Below are 23872 nucleotides of genomic sequence, written 5' to 3' on the forward strand. Positions count from 1 at the left end.
CCACAGATGACGCAATCTTGATTGCACTCCACACTGCCCTTTCCCACCTGGACAAAAGGAACAGCTATGTGAGAATGCCATTCATTGACAACAGCTCAGCATTCAACACAATTGTGCCCTCCAAGCTCATCAATAAGCTTAGGACCCTGGGACTAAACACCTCCCTCTGCAACTTGATCCTGGACCCCCTGACGGGCTGCCCCCAGGTGGTGAGGGTAGGTAACAACACATCGGCCACACTGATCCTCAACACAGGGGCCCCTCTAGGGTGTGCACTCAGTTCCCTCCTGTACTTCCTGTTCACTCATGACTGCATGGCCAGGCACGACTCCAACACCATCATTATGTTTGCTGATGACAACAGTGGTAGGTCTGATCACCAACAACGATGAGACAGCCTATAGGGAGGTCAGAGACCTGAACGTGTGGTGCCAGGACAACAACCTCTCCGTCAACGTGATCAAGACAAAGGAGATGATTGTGGACTACAGGAAATGGAGGACCGAGCATGCCCCCATTCTCATCGACGGGGCTCTAGTGGAAAAGTTGAGAGCTTCAAGTTCCTTGGCCTCCACATCACCAACAAACTAACATGGTCCTAGCACACCAAGACAGTCGTGAAGAGGGCACGACAAAACCTATTCCCCCTCAGTAGACCGAAAAGATTTGGCACGGGTACTCCTTAAAAGGTTTTACAGCTGCACCAGAGAGCATCCTTTCTAGAGGTCGACCGATCATGATTTTTCAACACCGATACCGATAATTGGAGGACCAAAAAGGTGATACCGATTTAAAAAAAAATTAAAAATCGGCCAATTTATTTTATTTTTTTGTTGTAATAATGACAATTACAACTATACTGAATGGACACTTATTTTAACTTAATATAATACACCAATAAAAGCAATTTAGCCTCAAATAAGTTATGAAACATGTTCAATTTGGTTTAAATAATGCAAAAACAAAGTGTTGGAGAAGTAAAAGTGCAATATGTGCTATGTAAGAAAGCTAACGTTTCAGTTCCTTGCTCAGAACATATGAAAGCTGGTGGTTCCTTTTAACATGAGTCTTCAATATTCCCAGGTAAGAAGTTTTTGGTTGTTGTTATTATAGGAATTATAAGACTGTTTCCCTCTATACCATTTGTATTTCATTAACCTTTGACTATTGGATGTTATTATAGGCACTTTAGTATTGCCATTGTAACAGTATAGCTTCCGTCCCTCTACTTGCTCCTCCCTTGGCTCGAACCAGCAACACAACAACAACAGCCACCATCGAAGCAGCGTCACCCATGCAGAGCAAGGGGAACAACTACTAGAAGGCTCAGAGCGAGTGACGTTTGAAACGCTATTAGCGCACGCTAACTAGCTAGCCATTTCACTTCAGTTACACCTGCCTCATCTCGGGAGTTGAAGTCATAAACAGCGCAATGCTTGACGCACAACGAAGAGTTGCTGGTAAAACGCACGAAAGTACTGTTTGAATGAATGGTTTACACGCCTGCTTCTGCCTACCACCGCTCTGTCAAGATACTTGTATGCTCAGTCAGATTATATGCAACGCAGGACACGCTAGATAATATCTAGTAATATCATCAACCATGAGTAGTTAGTGATTGTGATGGATTGATTGTTTTTTATAAGTTTAATGCTAGCTAGCAACTGACCTTGGCTTACTGCATTCGCGTAACAGGCAGTCTCCTTGTGGAGTGCAACGAGAGAGAGGCAGGTCGTTATTGCGTTGGACAAGTTAACTGTACGGTTGCAAGATTGGATCCCCCGAGCTGACAAGGTGAAAATCTGTCGTTCTGCCCCTGAACGAGGCAGTTAACCCACCGTTCCTAGGCCGTCATTGAAAATAAGAATGTGTTCTTAACTGACTTGCCTAGTTAAATAAAGATATAAAAAAAATTTTTATATCAGCAAAATTGCTGTCCAAAAACACAGATTTCCGATTCCTATGTAAACTTGAAATCGGCCCTAATTAAATCGGCCATTCAGATTAATCGGTTGACCTCTAATCCTGACTGGTTGCATCACTGCCTGGTATGGCAACTGCTCTGCCTCCAAGCACAAGGCACTACAGAGGGTAGTGCGTACGGCCCAGTACATCACTGGGGCCAAGCTTCTGCCATCCAGGACCTCTATACTAGGTGGTGTCAGAGGAAGACCTTAAATTTGTTTTGTCAAAGACTCCAGCCACCCTAGTCATAGACTGTTCTCTCTGCTACCGCACGGCAAGCGGTACCGGAGCACCAAGTCTAGGTCCAAGAGGCTTCTCAACAGCTTCAACCCCCAAGCCGTAAGACTCCTGAACATCTAATCAAATGGCTTTCCCACCCTCTTTTACACTGCTGCTACTCTGTTAATATCCATGCTTAGTCACCCATGTATATAGCCTCGCTAAACTTTTTACTGCTGCTCTTTATTTGTTACTTTTAGGTATGTTTCTTAACTGCATTGTTGGTTAAGGGCTTGTAAGAAAGAAATTCACTGCAAGGTCTGCATGTAACAAAATTAGATTGGTTGGGTGAATTGCCAAATGTGACATAACGCAGTGGTTCTTAAGCCTGTTCCTGGAGACTCAAAAGGGTTCACAATTTTGTTTTTGCCTTAGCACTATACAGATGATTCAAATGATCTGATTCAAAGCTTAATGATGAGTTGGTGTGTAGGGCCAAGGCAAAAACAAAAATGGGTCCACAGGACCAGGATTGACAACTACTGACATAACGCACTGTTTATTAGGGATGTAAGGATTCACCAATAGGCATCGGTCCCCAGTCCAAATGTTTAAGATGAGTGCATTGGTCCACGGGACCCCAAACTGATCCAAATGTAGCATGCATCGGTCATAACATCGACTGAAACATTACTTTGTTGTTGTTGTTACTTGTATTACTTTCTTTCAACCTTCCAAAAATATCCCTCATCTTCTGTGACAACTGATGTGTCCTCTACTTTAGTGTCAAACTAAGCTTGTAACTGTGTTGACAGTTATTGATCTACAAGTCATTTTGCATCCTGAACAACCCAGGAAATATCATCAGTAGCCTAGTCAAACTGCGCACTGTTTCGCATGCTCACCAATGGCAGGTTGGCCGCCAGTCACTTTCAGCATTCAAACATTTGTAAAATGGCTTGTGCAAAAATAGGCTTTATCAGTTGAGTGACAACCAATGTCATTTATTAGGTTATCGTATCAGAGCCCATGTATCTAGATACGTATCAAATGGTCTTGAAAGGGAAATATGCACATCCATAATGTTTATAGACCATTTTTAAAGTATGACATGCTCATATAGATGATTTGAGAAGCATTTGTATGGTGCTTATGAAGCCTGTATGTATGCTTTATAAGTTGAACTTTAAGATGGGATCACAATCTTACTTGTGGATCTGGGTGATGATGATGTTTCCCCAGTTGATGAAGGTTACTATCTCTCCCTTTGTGAAGGTCTCTGCATCTGCCCCCTCCACCAGCACCCTGGGTCCGTACCACACCTCTTTCATCCCCACCTCTGTGTTCTGGGAGGGTAAAAAAATACATTTGCCAGGTTTAGTAGCAGATGGTATGATTGACTATATTTGGTTGATTTGGCGGTTTATTTGACTATATAAATTTGGGAAAGATAAAGTTGGTTGATAATGTACATCATATACACTCAACTCGGCTGAGGTATTTTGATTGTGAGGGGAACTCTTTTAGCATTGTCAGAGTAATATACATGTTATACTTTGGCTGCTGAACACTAGATTGGAGTGCAATACTTCTATCTTGTCAGGCTTTCTCCAACATGACGCCATAATCCCTATGTAGTGCACTACTTTTGGCTTTTGTATTGTACTTTGTCGGGAATAGTGTGCCACTTCAGTGCAAATAATTGTCATCAGGGTACCTTGGGGTGTTTGACGGCCTCCTTCATCTCCTCTGTTGCCTCAGGGATGACAACAGGGACTGAGTAAGATCCTGACAGGGCCGTGTATCTGGGGGCCACTGGGTCGATAATCTACAGACACAGAAATGGAAAAGGTTCATTATTGCAATGATTTCCTGTGTAGACATAAAAACTCATTCAAAATCCTGACTGAAGACTAGTCCACAGAGGACAGTTCAATTGGACCGGAACATCTTCAACTTATTTCACACTAACCAGCTGAGCCTACAGAGCAGAGGGGTACTGTGCTGTCCTAGTTATGCATCCACCATAGTTGTTGGAACCATGCTGGAAACAAAGTGAAAGGAACATACCCAACCCAGCACAGTACAGCTTGGCTCAAGTGTCAAAATAGTATTTTTCTGGGCAAGTAAACAGAAACACTTTCACCATACACACCATTGAAGGAAGAAAAGAAGGGGGGGGGTGGTGGCAGAGTACAGGGACGACATGGAGGATAGAACATAGAGGGGGAGCCAGTTTTGCAGTATGTATTGCCAACTACACAGACTAAAGGCAAAATGGGAGCATCTATAACCATGGGGAGAGGAGGACCTTTGAATGTTTCACATCCTGTAGCCAAGTAAAAACACAGCCTAACAATGCACTGCTGTCATGTTATATACAGGTATGGCGGTGCCACCAAAGGTTTTCCTAATCAGAGTTTATAGATACCAGTAGTCTTCCAAAATATGTCTGCCAAAAGCAAGTGAATAGTCACTTTTCGAAGACTACTGGAATCCACTGTTTTCCTTGTGCTAGTCACCTCTACACCTCAAAGCTGCCAATTGTGGGAATGGGAGGTGGCCGGAAAAATCAGGGACACATAAGCAATGGGACAGGAGAGTCTAGGAGAGCAGTATGGGGGTAGGGGAAGAAAGTTAACTTTATAGGGATGTTCTTCTCAAAAGTGACTAGGAGTCAGACTCCAGAATGAGCTTAACATTTGCTCCGAGTGGGATTTAAGCAAAATTGTTGTAGAATTAATAAAAATGTAGACTGGAGAAGACGGGGGAGGGACAGGATGGAAAGCACAAAGATGGAGGGAAGGAGGAGGAGTACCTTGATACAGCTAATTGGCAGCTTGGAAACAGAAAGTGAGATGCAGTTCAATGTCAAATGAGATAGAGAGACTGGAGGTTCGGAGTGAGTAAAACAAGTTCAGACAGGATCGGGTACATCTACTACATCCCTCCCCTCCTCATTGCAAATATCATGGGCTTAGAGGGGAAATAAATGTCTTTAGATATAATATAGATATAATATATGACATACATAGCAATGTTTAAATCATTAATGGTTTAGAAGAATGGGGTGTTTGTATATTGGACACAAAAAAATGGCACCTTGACAACACCTAGCCCCCCTAACCATGGAGGAGCACTTTTGCATGACGTCATCCAGCCCAGATGCATAGGCGCACAAATTTAAGAGGAGGCAGTTACTGCATGCAGACAGACAATGGGATGCCAAGATTTACATGAAATTCTGAAAGGTAGCGAGGAGTGTATAAATTAGGGGGATATGATTGCAATGAATGTTAGAGTCTTCATGATCACATCAATCAAACGTAAAGGCTAATGATTTGGACAGGAACCTAGTCTCCTCAAACAGTAGTCGGTTTCCATGGGCCTTAAGTCTATTCGTGGAATAAAAATAAAGTTTAGTGGAGATTCTCCATTGACCATTCTTTTTAATCCAGGTCTATGAAACCGACCCTTATAGTTAAGGTAAGAAGAAGAAGTTGTACATTCTTCATTAAAAGGCCCCTCTAAGTTTAAGGCACTGACAGAGCTAAGTCATGAAGAGGGAATGTGAAGGAAAATATGTTTGTGCTTTTCTAATAACCAATTCGACTGGGTTCATGCAAGTGACTGATTCATCGTGCCTGAGAGGAATCCTCACTATTAGAATAAGCAATTTGGCAGTACACCCAGAACATTGTTTTGAGAATCGAAAGGGTTCTCTCAGTTTCAAGGTCTCGGCTTGGAGAGAAGAAGCCTCGTGAGGTATTGGTCGGTCACATGTATGAACCAGTATTGGTCAGTCACATGCATGAACCAAACGTTAATGATGAAGAAGCTAAATCATGCAAATGTAGCTTGTCTGTGTAATCAGAATATAAGAGATCTAACGGGACTGCCCCGGTGGAGCTCATTTCAGACCAGTACTTTATGCATCTAAGTTTGACTGTAACATCTTCAGCTTGCTGACAATAAAGGATAATTCATTTAAGATTGACTTCAGGTGTCCCTGTGTAGAATGTCTTGGACAGAAGGATGGAAAGTGGGGGATGAAGGGAGGAAAATGAATCAAGCAGAGGACAAAAAGAACAGCACAAGGAAGGCAGCAATGCAAGCTGTGAGTAGGCACCCTATCAAAGGAACCATGTGTGTGTGCACGTAAAACAAGCTTCCTTAGGGATTCAGAACATTTCATTTTGCGCCAACCAATTTGGGCAACCAAAACCTTCAAATAACTGAACATTTCTAAAAACCTACAATACAGTCTTGTCAAATCTACCAACAATGTATTTTCCCCTCATGCCACCAATTTTCATATATGGGATGGGCGTGAGGTGACCAGCTTCACCCCTACAGTGGGTTTCAAAGTGGCAGGATTTAATTAGGATCCAGGGGCAGGATTCAATCAGGATCAATCCAAATGGGTATGTAGGGAGTATGTGGATGGGAATATCAGTGTCCATGCATGCATACCTTCTTGTTGAAGGCCCAGATCTTGTCCCATTCCATGTTGACCACGGACCTGGATCCACCCTGGGTGAGTGGGGGGAAAAAAACAAAATAAGATTTCAAAGAAGGAATCAACAAGGGAATAAAAGGGGGGGGGGGTATAGGCAAAAACCTGAAAGTAAGATGGGATGATGATTAAATTAAACACTCTGTCAATTCATAAGGATTTGTAAGACCCTTATTTTATAGGAATGGACAGTGTCTGGTCTTAAAAAGTCAAGTAACAGCCTTTATTCAAGACAGTACTGAGTTCATACACATTTTACCACAGGTTATAAACTGAAAATGACGTCAGCATTTTCTAAATGTTCCATCTCTTCTTGACACTGGTAGAAATGCTCTATAGCTCTCAAGCCTTCCCTCCTCGCCTAGAGCCAAGGTCAGTCAGTGTAGATAAGCATTCTAGACAGTCTGGAGATTGTTCCTTGGTACAAATGAATGAACTGACTGTCATTGTTCTAAACTCTTGACTACATTATATTCAATACTGGGAGCAAGAGAGAAAATTCATACATGTACAGTAACATAATAGTATTCGGATTAGTCAGTCCTGATTGAAATGTATACATAATTAGTCATCATTGATAAAAATTCCCTTAACAGATGAACATCAACATCCAAGGTTCTTAGACACACACACACACACACAGTTCATTAAGATCTGAGGAACCACTGAGTACTAGAAAGCAGTTGACAGTCATTTTTCAAAACGGGGTTGTACATAACACACACACACCTGGGCAGCGATGAACTGCTTGAGGCCCTCGACGGTCATTCCTCTGCGCAGGACACCTCTGACAGTTGGGAAGCGAGGGTCGTCCCTGAGGGAGAGGGGAAAGAAAATAGTGAAGATTATCTTATACCAACGGATCTCAAATCTACTTCATCACCGGAAAGCGACTATTTATTCCAGAGAGATTGTTTTTTTAAACAGAGTGGTACTTCCTGTACTTGGCAAATTAGAACACCGGTCTTCATTTACAGTTACATACAATTTTGCTATGGTGTGTCCTAGAGAACCCAACACCCTGTCGTGTAGAAAGGATATTAGAGGACTCACCAGCCATCGACGTAGCCCTGGTTAACGAACCAGGTGAGCTTGCGCTTGGAGAGCACAGTGTTGTTGAGGTTGAGCCGGGCGTACTCCCAGATGTAGGGCTTGCGCAGACGCAATGCCTCGATCACCCAGTAGAACTGGTCGTCGCGATCGTGGTACTCTGTTGTGCGCAGCGCATGAGTCACGCCCTCCACACTGTCAACGATGGGGCAGGCAAAGTCGTACGTGGGGTACACCCTGGGGGAGGTGTAGAGACAGGGTTGAGTCACTATTTTGGAAAGGAGGATGCTTCTATACTGTCCCCCTGTATGTCTTTATGAAATGTGTGAAACCTGTAATGCACCTTTGTGAGCTGCTGAACAGGATATACCATATGGTTGGCAGGCTTGAGCAAAGAGTGATACCAGTGTTTCCCCTACATTCATTCAGCAGCGGTGGGCAGGCAAAAATATTTCAGTGTAACCTTGAAATGACTAAAACCATACAAAGTATGTATAAAAAATTATGGAACTATATATTTTTTATAAGATCATCTATAAAGGAATTAAAACTAGACAGTTGGGGAGAATCAACAATTTGTTGCATGGGATGCCCCACTGATTTTGTTGCGCTTGAGTGAGTAACAGTATAACATTGCAAAATGTGTTGATTTGCAGGAACTTAGCTTTAAAACAGCAATTTCACCCACGCCCAATGAATGGCCTGGAGGGATGGCTGCCATTTTAAGGGCTCCTAACCCGTGCTATTTTTCCTCATTGTTTGTAACTTATTTGTTACATAATGTTGCTGCTACCGTCTCTTATGACCGAAAATAAATTCTGGACATCAGAACAGCGATTAATCACCTCGAAATGGAAAAAAACAAATTAACGAGTCCGGTGCAAAGATACTGCTTTCTTGGGAACAGGCCCATTTGCGTGAAGAAAAGACGGAGAAAAAAAGGGGGCAGAGGTCGGGCTGCCTTCTGTGAATTCATAGGCAAGTGAGTAAACCTCCAATACCATCCGTTCTATTGGTCAACGTGCAATCATTGGAAAACAAAATTAATGATATACGATCAAGACTATCCTACCAACGAGACATTAAAAACAGTAATATCTTATGGCCCACCAAGTCGTGGCTGAACGACGACGCGGATAATATAGAGCTGGTGGGATTTTCCACTCATCGGCAGGCCTGACAAGCTACGTCTGTTAAGACAAGGGGCGAGGGTGTGTGTCTATTTGTCAATAACAGCTGGTGCACAATGTCTACTATTAAAGAAGTCGAGGTATTGCTCACCTGAGGTAGAGTAACTTAAGATACGCTGTAGACCACACTTTTTATTTATTTTTATTTTTTTATTTCACCTTTATTTAACCAGGTAGGCTAGTTGAGAACAAGTTCTCATTTGCAACTGCGGCCTGGCCAAGATAAAGCTTAGCAGTGTGAACAGACAACACAGAGTTACACATGGAGTAAACAATTAACAAGTCAATAACACAGTACAAAAAAGGGGAGTCTATATACATTGTGTGCAAAAGGCATGAGGAGGTAGGCGAATAATTACAATTTTGCAGATTAGCACTGGAGTGATAAATGATCAGATGGTCATGTACAGGTAGAGATACTGGTGTGCAAAAGAGCAGAAAAGTAAATAAATAAAAAACAGTGTGGGGATGAGGTAGGTGAAAATGGGTGGGCTATTTACCAATAGACTATGTACAGCTGCAGCGATCGGTTAGCTGCTCAGATAGCAAATGTTTGAAGTTGGTGAGGGAGATAAGTCTCCAACTTCAGGGATTTTTGCAATTCCTCCAGTCACAGGCAGCAGAGTACTGGAACGAAAGGCGGCCAAATGAGGTGTTGGCTTTAGGGATGATCAGTGAGATACACCTGCTGGAGCGCGTGCTACGGATGGGTGTTGCCATCGTGACCAGTGAACTGAGATAAGGCGGAGCTTTACCTAGCATGGACTTGTAGATGACCTGGAGCCAGTGGGTCTGGCACCGAATATGTAGCGATGGCCAGCCGACTAGAGCATACAAGTCGCAGTGGTGGGTGGTATAAGGTGCTTTAGTGACAAAACGGATGGCACTGTGATAAACTGCATCCAGTTTGCTGAGTAGAGTGTTGGAGGCAATTTTGTAGATGACATCGCCGAAGTCGAGGATCGGTAGGATAGTCAGTTTTACTAGGGTAAGTTTGGCGGCGCGAGTGAAGGAGGCTTTGTTGCGGAATAGAAAGCCGACTCTAGATTTGATTTTCGATTGGAGATGTTTGATATGAGTCTGGAAGGAGAGTTTACAGTCTAGCCAGACACCTAGGTACTTATAGGTGTCCACATATTCAAGGTCGGAACCATCCAGAGTGGTGATGCTCATCGGGCATGCGGGTGCAGGCAGCGATCGGTTGAAAAGCATGCATTTGGTTTTACTAGCGTTTAAGAGCAGTTGGAGGCCACGGAAGGAGTGTTGTATGGCATTGAAGCTCGTTTGGAGGTTAGATAGCACAGTGTCCAAGGACGGGCCGGAAGTATATAGAATGGTGTCATCTGCGTAGAGGTGGATCAGGTAATCGTCCGCAGCAAGAGCAACATCATTGATATATACAGAGAAAAGAGTCGGCCCGAGAATTGAACCCTGTGGCACCCCCATAGAGACTGCCAGAGGACCGGACAGCATGCCCTCCGATTTGACACACTGAACTCTGTATGCAAAGTAATTGGTGAACCAGGCAAGGCAGTCATCCGAAAAACCGAGGCTACTGAGTCTGCCGATAACAATATGGTGATTGACAGAGTCGAAAGCCTTGGCAAGGTCGATGAAGACGGCTGCACAGTACTGTCTTTTATCGATGGTGGTTATGATATCGTTTAGTACCTTGAGTGTGGCTGAGGTGCACCCGTGACCGGCTCGGAAACCAGATTGCACAGCGGAGAAGGTACGGTGGGATTCGAGATGGTCAGTGACCTGTTTGTTGACTTGGCTTTCGAAGACCTTAGATAGGCAGGGCAGGATGGATATAGGTCTGTAACAGTTTGGGTCCAGGGTGTCTCCCCCTTTGAAGAGGGGGATGTCTGCGGCAGCTTTCCAATCCTTTGGGATCTCAGACGATATGAAAGAGGTTGAACAGGCTGGTAATAGGGGTTGCGACAATGGCGGAGGATAGTTTCAGAAATAGAGGGTCCAGATTGTCAAGCCCAGCTGGTTTGTACGGGTCCAGGTTTTGCAGCTCTTTCAGAACATCTGCTATCTGGATTTGGGTAAAGGAGAACCTGGAAGGGCTTGGGCGAGAAGCTGCGGTGGGGGCGGAGCTGTTGGCTGAGGTTGGAGTAGCCAGGCGGAAGGCATGGCCAGCCGTTGAGAAATGCTTGTTGAAGTTTTCGATAATCATGGATTTATCGGTGGTGACCGTGTTACCTAGCCTCAGTGCAGTGGGCAGCTGGGAGGAGGTGCTCTTGTTCTCCATGGACTTCACAGTGTCCCAGAACTTTTTGGAGTTGGAGCTACAGGATGCAAACTTCTGCCTGAAGAAGCTGGCCTTAGCTTTCCTGACTGACTATGTGTATTGGTTCCTGACTTCCCTGAACAGTTGCATATCGCGGGGACTATTCGATGCTATTGCAGTCCGCCACAGGATGTTTTTGTGCTGGTCGAGGGCAGTCAGGTCTGGAGTGAACCAAGGGCTGTATCTGTTCTTGGTTCTGCATTTTTTGAACGGAGCATGCTTATCTAAAATGGTGAGGAAGTTACTTTTAAAGAATGACCAGGCATCCTCAACTGACGGGATGAGGTCAATGTCCTTCCAGGATACCCGGGCCAGGTCGATTAGGAAGGCCTGCTCACAGAAGTGTTTTAGGGAGCGTTTGACAGTGATGAGGTGTGGTCGTTTGACTGCGGCTCCGTAGCGGATACAGGCAATGAGGCAGTGATCGCTGAGATCCTGGTTGAAGACAGCGGAGGTGTATCTGGAGGGCCAGTTGGTCAGGATGACGTCTATGAGGGTGCCCTTGTTTACAGATTTAGGGTTGTACCTGGTGGGTGGGTTCCTTGATGATTTGTGTGAGATTGAGGGCATCTAGCTTAGATTGTAGGACTGCCGGGGTGTTAAGCATTCCCCGTTTAGGTCACCTAAAAGAACAAACTCTGAAGCTAGATGGGGGGCGATCAATTCACAAATGGTGTCCAGGGCACAGCTGGGAGCTGAGGGGGGTCGGTAGCAGGCGGCAACAGTGAGAGACTTATTTCTGGAGAGAGTAATTTTCAAAATTAGTAGTTCGAACTGTTTGGGTATGGACCTGGAAAGTATGACATTACTTTGCAGGCTCTCTCTGCAGTAGACTGCAACTCCTCCCCCTTTGGCAGTTATATCTTGACGGAAGATGTTATAGTTGGGTATGGAAATCTCCAAATTTTTGGTGGCCTTCCTGAGCCAGGATTCAGACACGGCAAGGACATCAGGGTTAGCAGAGTGTGCTAAAGCGGTGAGTAAAACAAACTTAGGGAGGAGGCTTCTGATGTTGACATGCATGAAACCAAGGCTTTTTCGATCACAGAAGTCAACAAATGAGGGTGCCTGGGGACATGCAGGGCCTGGGTTTACCTCCACATCACCTGCGGAACAGAGAAGGAGTAGTATGAGGGTGCGGCTAAAGGCTATCAAAACTGGTCGCCTAGAGCGTTGGGGACAGAGAATAAGAGGAGCAGGTTTCTGGGCATGGTAGAATATATTCAGGGCATAATGCGCAGACAGGGGTATGGTGGGGTGCGGGTACAGCGGAGGTAAGCCCAGGCACTGGGTGATGATGAGAGAGGTTGTATCTCTGGACATGCTAGTTGTAATGGGTGAGGTCACCGCATGTGTGGGAGGTGGGACAAAGGAGGTATCAGGGGTATGAAGAGTGGAACTAGGCGCTCCATTGTAAACTAAAACAATGATAACTAACCTGAACAACAGTATACAAGGCATATTGACATTTGAGAGAGACATACAGCGAGGCATACAGTAATCACAGGTGTTGAATTGGGAAAGCTAGCTAAAACAGTAAGTGAGACAACAACAGCTAATCAGCTAGCACAACAACAGCAGGTAAAATGGCGTTGACTAGGCAACGGGGCCGACAGATAAAACATAAACAAGCAGAATGAGGTACCGTGATTAATGGACAGTCCAGCGTGCATCAGCTATGTAGCCAAGTGATCAGTGTCCAGGGGGCAGGGAAGCTGGATTAGTGAGTGTTATCCAGGTAAAAAAAAACTAACAATGACTAAATAGCTTGTAGCTAGTTAGCTTCTGGAGGTTCTTGAGTGTGTTCTAAAAATTAAAAATAATAGCGATTCCGTATCACATTGGGTGAGGCAGGTTACCGGAAGGTATAAACAAATTAAAAATCGAAAAGAGATAAGAGAGTAAATATGGGTCCAGTGAGTGTTTGGGAGGAGGCGATTCAGACGGTTAGCAGGCCTGTGCTAACAAGCTAACAGTTAGTAGGCCGGGGCTAAACAAGCTGGCAGTTAGCAGGCCGAAATAGCAAGCAAGGAGATAGCAAGGGCTAGAGAGTTAGCCTTTGGGGGACGTCGCGATGGGGTGAGTGTTTATTCCTCTTCATGCGGTGACATCGATAGACCGGTCGTGGGTCCGGGTAATTGTAGCCCAGGAGTATGCTACGGTGGTAGGTATTGTAGCCCAGGAGTATGCTACGGTGGTAGCACAGGTGCTCTGGCGGGGCTAGCTTCAGGCTAAGTGGGTGGAAGCGCTAGCCAGCAGTAATCGTCCGGGGTTGCGGTTTAGCTAAATAACTAGTTGTGAAGATCCAGCTGAAAGATGTTCCGTTTGCGGCGGGAATCCGGGGATAAAAAAATAAAAAATAAATAGGTCTGTTATGCTCTGGTTAGAGTCGCGTTGTTCGAACTGGCGAGAGCTTTCCGAGCTAAAGGTTAGCTGATGACCGGTTAGCTGAAGACCGCTAGCATAGCTGGTAGTTAGCTGGCTAGCTTCAGTTGAGGGGTTCCGGTTCCGAAGTAAATATAAATACTAAATACTTTAGGAAAAAAAAATAGCTACATTGGGTGAGGCGGGTTGAAGGAGAGTATTTGGAAGCTGAGGTTTAGCAAAATGTTTTAAAAGATATGCAAAGAAAAAATATGTAAAAACGAAAAAAGACGAAATATACACGGGACAAGGGACACGACACGTCTTACTGCTACGCCATCTTGGACATCATTATCTACCAAGAGTTCTCATCTATATTATTTGTAGCAGTCTATTTACTATTCACTTAGAAGAGACGAAAGCAGAGAACACAGACCTGCTGCTGCACACGGTTGTGGGAGTTTCAGTGAGTTGTTGCCTGAAATCAAGGAGTTTCTCAAGGTTTCCAAACATGCAGAATATGCACAGTTAGAGGACACACAGTGACTCCTGGATTGAGCATTTCTCATTGACATAACTTACATGCTTAATGAATTGAATGGAGAACTGCAAGGAAAAGATGTAACTGACATGATGAGCTCTGTGAACATTTAAATGCAAACTACGACTGTTCACAAGAAAGCTGAAACTAAGGACCTGCACTTCTGTCAACACATGCATTCAGAACTTGAACGACAGGGCAAGGACACAGCTTTACAATGCACATTACGTGGAGCAAGTCCAGAGTATTTTATCTGAGTTTGACAGTAGTTTCTCTGACTTTGCATCACTTGAGCCTATTGCCACTTATATGTGCTTTCCATTCGTCACAGACATAAATGTGGAAGTCATTGCCTCCAAAATGGGATCACTTTTTCAGTTGGACACAACTAAAGCAGAAACTGAATTTCACCATTAAACATGACATTCAGCTGATATTCAGGCCAGCCACTGAGATGAAGGAAGAGTTCTGGGAGCTACTGCAAGAAGAGAAGTATCCCAACATAACAAGATGTGCTCTCAACTTATCAGCCCTTTTTGGATCAACCTACCTCTGTATGTCTGCATTTTCTCACATGAAGATTATAAAGTCCAAGTACAGATTTACTATGACCAACTTGTGGCCTGCATGAGACTTGCAACAAGCTGCTACAGACTATGAAAAACTACTTGCCTCCACCCAATGCCAAAAAACACACTAAGGTAGGAAATTAAATGAGTTGCACTAATTGTGGAAAACATGTTTTTGGTCCACATTATATTTGGGTATCAAATAGGTATCATAGCAGCAGGTCCATACTCAGTGGTGTGTTGCGTTTCATACATTTTGTTGGTTGGTTGAGAGACTGGTAGATCTCATCAAGATGGCAAATGAAGTAGATCTCACGTCAAAGAAGGTTGGGCACACCTGCCTTAGACCCACTCACAATTCTCATACCATCACAACAGAGCCACAGACGACAATCTCAATCGCACTCCACACTGCCCTTTCCCACGACAAAAAAAACAGCTATGTGAGAATGCTATTCATTGACTACAGCTCAGCATTCAACACAATAGTGCCCTCCAAGCTCATCAATAAGCTAAGGACCCTGGGACTGAACACCTTCCTCTGCAACTGGAACCTGGACTTCCTGACGGGCCACCGCCAGGAAGTAATTGAGGAAACAACACATCTGCCACGCTGATCCTCAAGACTGGGGCCCCTCAGGGGTGCGTGCTTAGTCCACTCCTGTATTCCGTGTTCAACTAAGACTGTATGGCCAAGCACAACTCCAACACCATCATTAAGTTTGCTGATGACAACAGTGGTAGGCCTGAATATCGACAACGATGAGACAGCCTATAGGGAGGTCAGAGACAACAACCTCTCCCTCAATGTGAGCAAGACAAAGGAGCCAATTGTGGACTGCAGGAAAAGGCAGGTCGAACAGGCCCCCATTAACATTGTCAGGGCTGTAGTGGAGCGTGTCGGGAGCTTCAAGTTCCTTGAAGCATGGTCCAAACACACCAGGACAGTCGAGGAGATGGCACGAAAACACTTATTCCCCCTCAGGAGACGGAAAATATTTGGCATGGGTCCGCAGAAAGTTCTACAGCTGCACCATCGAGAGCATCCTGACAGGCTGCATCGCCGCCTGGTATTGCAACTGCTCAGCCTCCGACCGCAAGGCACTACAGAGGGTAGTGCGTACGGCCCAGTACATTCCTGGGGCCAAGCTTCCTGCCACCCAGGACCTCTATACTAGGCGGTGTCAGAGGAAGGCCCTAAAAATTGTCAAGGACTCCAGCCACCTAAGTCAAACTGTTCTATCTGCTACCTCATGACAAGCAGTACCGGAGCGCCAAGTATAGGACCAAAAGGCTCTAACAGCTTATATCCCCATGAGACTGCTGAACAATTCATCAAATGGCCACCGGACTATTTACATTGACCCCCCCCACCATTTGTTTTTACACTGCTGCTGTTCGCTGTTTATTATCTATGCAGTCACTTTACCCCTACCTACATGCACAAATTACCTCACCTCGACTAACCTGTACCCCTGCACATTGACTCGGTACAAGTACCCCCTGTATATAAGCTCGTTATTTTATTGTGATACTTTTTACTTTAGTTTATTTGGTAAATATTTTCTTAGCTCTTTCTTGAACTGCATTGCTGGTTAAGGCATGTAAGTAAGCATTTCACAGCAAGGTCAACCCCTTCTACATCTGGTTTTCAGCTCATGTGACAAATAAAGTTTGATTTGTTGAGTTTTTTATGGTATTGTAAAACCTGTCCTTAAGACTTTATAAAAAATAAACAGAAATCGTTTATTTGCTAGTGCATTAGGTGAAATAACTTTAAAAAGTGCATTAATTCCAGTAAAAAAAAAATGTTGGTAGCATGCCGTGTCCCCCTACCTGTAGGTGCTGCCAGTGCGGGGGTGGGGGGCATTCTTACAGCGGTAGAGGGTGGGGTCGCGCATGCAGCCGTTGTTGGAGGCCATGTCAATCTTGGCCCGCATGCAGCACGTCTGGCCGTACTCCGTGCCTGCCTTCATCTCCTCCCACATCTTCAGGTTCTCCTCCACCGCTGGGGGAGAGCGAGAGAGGGGTGAAGATGATCATATGAAATAGTTCAGATCTAACAGTGCCTACGGATTGAGGGTGAAATTCAGCCATTGCTCCCCTCCCATTCCCCTTACAGTTGCTGCGGTGGCGGGACTCGGTGCGCTGTTCCCTCGCCGCCTTCATCTGCTCTGGGGGTGTGTCGTCGATGTAGGCCTTGCCCTCCCTCAGCAGCTGCTCCGCCATGCCCTGGATGCGAGGGAAGTGGTCGCTGGTGTAGGTGAACTGGTCAGGCTTGATCTGCAGCATGGCCACATCCTCCAGGATCACCTGTGATAAACAGGTGAACAGGTGGATAGAGTTTTCAAGGGTTTCATTACAAACTAAGTCCTCAAGGCACACAGAGTCTTTTTTCAGGTCAGTTATACTCAGAGATGGAAACACAAAAGTCTGTCTTTAGGCCAAGCAATTCTTACAGTGCAAACATGCCATTAGAATCCAATTCCAAGTTTAAATAAACATGTCAATGGAGACTTGTACGAACATTTGAGTAAGGCACAAGGATCTCAGGTCAGAATTGCACTAGGGTTGGGCGATGTCAACCTTTGTCCTATTATAATTATGGACCCAGAAAGCATTGATAGATGAATGTATTGCCTCTTATTGGCCAACCCCTCTCCCAATACTCATCTAAAAACGGCAGTTGGCCTATTACCCCAAAACGAATGAACGTTGTCGATAGCCTGGGCAGAGGCTAAATGGCAGCACATCTTTTTTAATATTCCCTTCTGGTGGAGGAGCTTCTGCATGAAACGGAGAGTGTTTGTCTTCGTGGGGCACACATGATGGAGCAGTGACAGTCTGATAAGTAACAGCCTTAGGTTATACATCATGGGCTGGATAGAAGCAGTCGACTGTATTCACAACTAGAGTTTATTTGCCTCGTAAAATAATAGTAAATAAACAATATTGTTTGTTCCATCTTTCAAAGCCGTGATTTGAAAATAACCTGTAGGATTAGACTATAAAATTCTTTGGGATCGGTGTCCATCCCACGGGATGGTTGAGCTAACTTAGGCTAAAGCAATTAGTTTGGGGGTTGTAAGTAACAAGAAACTTTCCCAGGACATAGACATATCTGATATGGTCAGAAAGCTTAAATTTGTGTTAATTTAAAAGCACTGTCCAATTTACAGAAGCTATTACAGTGAAATAATACCATGCTATTACAGTGAAATAATACCATGCTATTGTTTGAGAAGAGTGCACAATTTTGAACATGAAAAGTTAATAATAAACAAATTAGGCACATTTGGGCAGTCTTGATACAACATTTTGAACAGAAATGCAATGGTTCATTGGATCAGTCTAAAACTTTGCACATTCACACATTGCACCTGGGCTGGAATAATAGATTATGGCCTTTCTCTTGCATGTCAAAGATCGTATTTTTATTTTTTTACAAAAGATTGGTTGTTTATTTCATCGTATCATCTTCTACTAGATCTATTGTGTTATATTCTGCTACATTCCTTTCACATTTCCACAAACTTGAAAGTGTTTCCTTTCAAATGGTACCAGGAATATGCATATCTGCAGATCCTTAAGAGTTAACTTATCTTCTATGAAGAGCCTAGGAGGAGGATAGGTTATTGGCCATTTGGTTTTCACCCTCGCACATGGAGGGATTTTATAGGCCGCATGAATCATTTTTCTTAATTAAGCATAAACTTGAATAAACTTGGCATTTAATGTTTCTATAGGCTATTGATATTGTTTGTTCTCTCTTATTATTAGTCCCATGGCTACATTGTTAGGCTAGTCAAACAACAGATGGAACTCCCTTACAATCATTGTTTGATCAGGAGAAAGACATGCATAAAATAATAAAAGCGTAGCCTGTAGCCCAAAGTCCAATTAAGAGAGAAGAGAATATAGGCCATGTTTTTTAAAACAGCTAGAGAAAAGAGTTAAGGAGTGTCCATTATAATAAAAAAATATTAGGTTCGGTTTAGGATATAGCCTACGACTGATAATGCATCAGACAGCGGGGAAAAAATATATTTTCTGACTAGACATTTTGTGCCGCTTTGGTGGATTTCTCCGCTCCGTCTGGCCGAGATTCCCCTCTTGCGTTCTCTAGCCTATAACATATTTATTGAAATAGTAATTTTCCTATTTCTATTAGCTATAGCCTTTGTCTGCTGCCCTACACTACAAGACTCCGTTCTTTACTGTGCAGACCAATTCAAGTTCAAATAGGCTAAACACTAAATTATCACCGGTCACATCGATGTTGTCACCGTCAAAGACAGTCAATCATCACCGATGCTATCGTAATATCGCCCAACCCCAAATACCACCCTGTATCAGCATGGAGATTTTCCCAAATGCGTTGTAACTGACGTGGTACTTTATTTCTCTCATTATATTGCCTTAATGTGTAAGCAATTCTTCAACGTGCATGTAGACAGTATTTTCGCACTTGATAGTTTATAAATCAAGAGAAAATAACTGATATGAAACAATTTAGCTAACCAAAAATAAAAAAGGGACATTTGGGGGAATACCTTCTCAAAGTCCTCCTTCTCCTTCTCGGGGTTGGTGTCGTCAAAGCGCATGATGAGCTTGCCCTTGAATGTCACCTGGTAGTGCTGGTTGAGCAGGGCAGCCTTGGCGTGGCCAATGTGCAGGTACCTGAGAGAGAGGAATAGACATATTAATACAAGTAACAGCTATACATTTCCCCTTTTAAATGTTAAAAATACATTCTGCTGTTTGTTCCTAATGAACACAACACTGTTGTTTTTGTGCCAAGTGGTGACACTCACCCGCTGGCCTCAGGGGGGAAGCGAACCACCACTTTTCCCATCTCGGCTCCTGGCAATTCCACAAACTTGCCCAAGTCCTGCTTCTTCTCCTGTTCGTCAGAGAGTAGAGACAGAGAAAGGAGGATAAAGTCAGAGGGATTTGGGAATGCATGCATGGTTGATTTAAGTGTAAGTTTGTGTGAAGTGTGCAGATTTCAAGGTAGGACTCCACTCTTTACATTGGATTTACAGACAGAAATCCATTATTTCCAATGCAAAGAGGAGACATACAGCGAGTTAACCTTTGGCAGTTGTGTTACTTACATCAGACTTGTGAGGAGGGGCCTTGCTGTTGGCATACTTGTTGCCCACTGCAGTAAAGGGTACCTGGGAGCCCAGGAAGGAAAACCAGCGAGCCACGTGAGAGAACACCCCCGCCTGCTTCTGGATTGACTGCCACTCGTTGCTACCTGTACGGACACACGTGTGAATGTGTGAGAGAGAAAGAGAGAGGGCAAGAACATACAACTGTCAAGTCCAAGATCAATGCCTAGCCTCGACCCCTCAACATCAGATATATGTTATCAATATAGCTCTGTGCATTTAGTACAAGTACAAAGTGTAGTTTTTAGATATACATTTGCCTGCGCTATTATGTATGACTGTCTACCCTGTCATTACGTTGACCTGTTGGGTGAGGTTTATAACCCCCCCCCCCCATAAATAACCTTTCCCCCCTTTTCTCTCCACTCTACAGAATGGACAATTGGAAAGCCCTGTGTTACCACAGAGAAAGTAGGGTATCATCACAAGGTTGGAGAATGGAACAATTTTTCCCTTTCTCAACCAGTTGAAAGTGTCCGTTGGTACTTAAAGAATACGATGTCAGATCAGTTGTTGTCTGGAACATTATATATGATGATATGAGGACAAATTGTATCTTGGAAAATCAACACATTCTAGTTAGCAGATTCACATGGAATTGTGCAATTTAAATATGAAACTATTTGGAAGGAGATAAAATGTGATTTTAGCTTCTAAATGAGAGAATTGTTTTCATAAGTAAACTTATGCTCACTCAGTGGCCACGCCCAAGTGAACAGACATTGTTCTCAACCAATGAAACACACCCTTCTCTCCCCCAGTACAAAAGCTCATTGACAGAAGTCAACCTCAGTTCCCATTGACATCAGGACTGGTGTGCAAACGTTTAATAGGGCGAATTTCAACGTGGAGCTGACAATCACCATGCAGAAATGGTTCATTTCAACTAGACCAGCCAGAATACAGCGAGCGCTGATTGTGGCAACGTGGTATGAACTTTAAATGATTATTCCCTAAAGATGTGATACCTCCTAGACGTACGCTTACAGCTGGAGCTGATAACTCAACATGGCCCAAGAAAGGACAGAAACTCCTAATAACAACAGGGTACATTACCAGAACCGCTCTACAACATTACGACCAGAAAGATTCTTCAAAAAGGACAATGCTGGAGGATCATGTCAGGATGAGCCTGCAGAAAGGGTACCACATGAGGGAGGAGGATGTCTTCTCTGTAACGCATAGCGTTGAGATTGCCTGAAATTACAACAAGCTCAGTCCGATGATGCTGTGACACACCGACCCAGACCACGACGGAACCTCCACCTCCAAAAATCGATCCTGCTCCAGAGTACAGGCCTCGGTGTAACGCTCATTCCTTCAATGATAAACGCAAATCCGATCATCACCCCTGGTGAGACAAACCGGGTGACCGGAAACATGACCGAATACAAACAGTGAAGCTATTCCCTCCGCAAGGCAATCAAACAAGCTACGCGTCAGTAGAGACAAAGTTGAGTCGCAATTCAACGGCTCAGACACAAGAGGTATGTGGCAGGGTCTACAGTCAATCACGGATTACATAAAGAAAACCAGCCCAGTCACGGATCAGGATGCCTTGCTCCCAGGCAGACTAAATCACTTTTTTGCCCGCTTTGAGGACAATACAGTGCCACTGACACGGCCCGCAATCAAAACATGCGGACTCTCCTTCACTGCAGACGAGCTGAGTAAAACATTTAAACGTGTTAACCCTCGCAAGGCTGCAGGTCCAGACGGCATCCCCAGCCGGGCCCTCAGAGCATGCGCAGACCAGCTGGCTGGTGTGTTTACGGACATATTCAATCAATCCCTATCCCAGTCTGCTGTTCCCACATGCTTCAAGAGGGCCACCATCGTTCCTGTTCCCAAGAAAGCTAAGGTAACTGAGCTAAACGACTACCGCCCCGTAGCACTCACTTCCGTCATCATGAAGTGCTTTGAGAAACTAGTCAAGGACCATGTCACCTCCACCCTACCTGACACCCTAGACCCACTCCAATTTGCTTACCGCCCAAATAGGTCCACAGACGATGCAATCTCAACCACACTGCACACTGCCCTAACCCATCTGGACAAGAGGAATACCTATGTGAGAATGCTGTTCATCAACTACAGCTCGGCATTTAACACCATAGTACCCTCCAAACTCGTCATCAAGCTTGAGACCCTGGGTCTCGACCCCGCCCTGTGCAACTGGGTACTGGAATTCCTCACGGGCCACCCCCAGGTGGTGAGGGTAGGTAACAACATCTCCACCCCGCTGATCCTCAACACTGGGGCCCCACAAGGGTGCATTCTGAGCCCTCTCCTGAGCCCTCTGTTCACCCACGACTGCGTGGCCGCGCACGCCTCCAACTCAATCATCAAGTTTGCGGACGACACAGTGGTAGGCTTGATTACCAATAACGACGAGACGGCCTACAGGGAGGAGGTGAGGGCCCTCGGAGTGTGGTGTCAGGAAAATAACCTCACACCCCATGTCAACAAAACTAAGGAGATGATTGTGGACTTCAGGAGACAGCAGAGGGAACACCCCCCTATCCACATCGATGGAACAGTAGTGGAGAGAGTAGTAAGTTAAGTTCCTCGGCGTACACATCACAGACAAACTGAATTGGTCCCCCCACACAGACAGCATCGTGAAGAAGTCGCAGCAGCGCCTCCTCAACCTCAGGAGGCTGAAGAAATTCAGCTTGTCCCCAAAAGCACTCACAAACTTCTACAGATGCACAATCGAGAGCATCCTGTTGGGTTGTATCACCGCCTGGTACGGCAACTGCTCCGCCCACAACCGTAAGGCTCTCCAGAGGGTAGGGAGGTCTGCACAACACATCACCGGGGGCAAACTACCTGCCCTCCAGGACACCTACACCACCCGATGTCACAGGAAGGCCATAAAGATCATCAAGGACAACAACCACCCGAGCCACTGCCTGTTCACCCCGTTATCATCCAGAAGGCGAGGTCAGTACAGGTGCATCAAAGCTGGGACCGAGAGACTGAAAAACAGCTTCTATCTCAAGGCCATCAGACTGTTAAACAGCCACCACTAACATTGAGTGGCTGCTGCCAACACACTGACTCAACTCCAGCAACTTTAATTTACATTTACATTTAAGTCATTTAGCAGACGCTCTTATCCAGAGCGACTTAATGGGAATTGATGTAAAATATATCACTAGCCACTTTAAACAATGTTTACATACCCTACATTATTTATCTCATATGTATACATATATACTGTACTCTATTTCATCTACTGCATCTGTAGATGTCTCCAAGATGGCATAGCAGTTCAGACGTCTTTTGTTCTCGTCTTGTTTTTATATATATCAACTTTATTCACATACATTTTTTAATTTTCCATAAACTCATCTTCAAAACACTCTCCTGCAACCCGCCTCACCAATTTATATTTATAAGAAAGTATTACTTATCTCAAATCTGTAATCCTCCAAGAAGCTAGCCCAGAAGCCAGTTCAGAAGCCAGTTCAGAAGCCAGTTCAGAAGCCAGTTCAGAAGCCAGTTCAGAAGCCAGTTCGCCTCTTTACTGGCAAATCGTTAGTATTCAGCAAACCACGGTTTGTGGTCATCAGCTATCCTTTAGCTCGAAAATCTATCGCCAGTTTTGTACGGCGCAGCGCGGCTCGGAACGGAACATACCAGACCAATTTCTCTCCATGTCCCTGGATTTCAACCGCTAACTCTGGACATTCATACCTGGATCTCACAGCTAGCTAGCTGCTATCCGTGTGACTATCGGCTTTTGTCGATTCCGGAGCAAACATCAATTATTCCGGAGCTAGCCAGCTGAAGAGTTCCATCAATCACTCCTGGGCTACAAGCACCTATCCGGACCCGTTTTACTGCCTACGCGGAGCCCCACCGGGCCTTCACAACTGGACTGCCGACGTTATCTACCCGAAGGAGTTATCCGGCTGGCTCCTCCGTTGTGACGTTACCTGAACACCCATCTGCGGCCTGCTAACCGTTAGCAGCC

General features: G+C 44.7%; 1 protein-coding gene across 1 annotated transcript in view; it reads right to left on the reverse strand.

The window, feature by feature from the left end:
- Positions 1-23872, reverse strand: part of LOC135506238 (bifunctional glutamate/proline--tRNA ligase-like) — a 66311-nt gene that overhangs the window by 28236 nt on the left and 14203 nt on the right. The window contains exons 5-14 of the mRNA XM_064925762.1: positions 19831-19976; positions 19528-19616; positions 19267-19393; positions 16834-17026; positions 16550-16721; positions 7754-7987; positions 7430-7514; positions 6658-6717; positions 3902-4012; positions 3394-3530 (exon numbers count right to left, since the gene is read on the reverse strand). Coding sequence (XP_064781834.1) covers positions 3394-3530; positions 3902-4012; positions 6658-6717; positions 7430-7514; positions 7754-7987; positions 16550-16721; positions 16834-17026; positions 19267-19393; positions 19528-19616; positions 19831-19976 — 1354 coding nt within the window. The remainder of the gene's footprint in view (positions 1-3393; positions 3531-3901; positions 4013-6657; positions 6718-7429; positions 7515-7753; positions 7988-16549; positions 16722-16833; positions 17027-19266; positions 19394-19527; positions 19617-19830; positions 19977-23872) is intronic.

Source organism: Oncorhynchus masou, chromosome 2, assembly GCF_036934945.1.
Source record: "Oncorhynchus masou masou isolate Uvic2021 chromosome 2, UVic_Omas_1.1, whole genome shotgun sequence".
Taxonomy (NCBI): domain Eukaryota; kingdom Metazoa; phylum Chordata; class Actinopteri; order Salmoniformes; family Salmonidae; genus Oncorhynchus; species Oncorhynchus masou.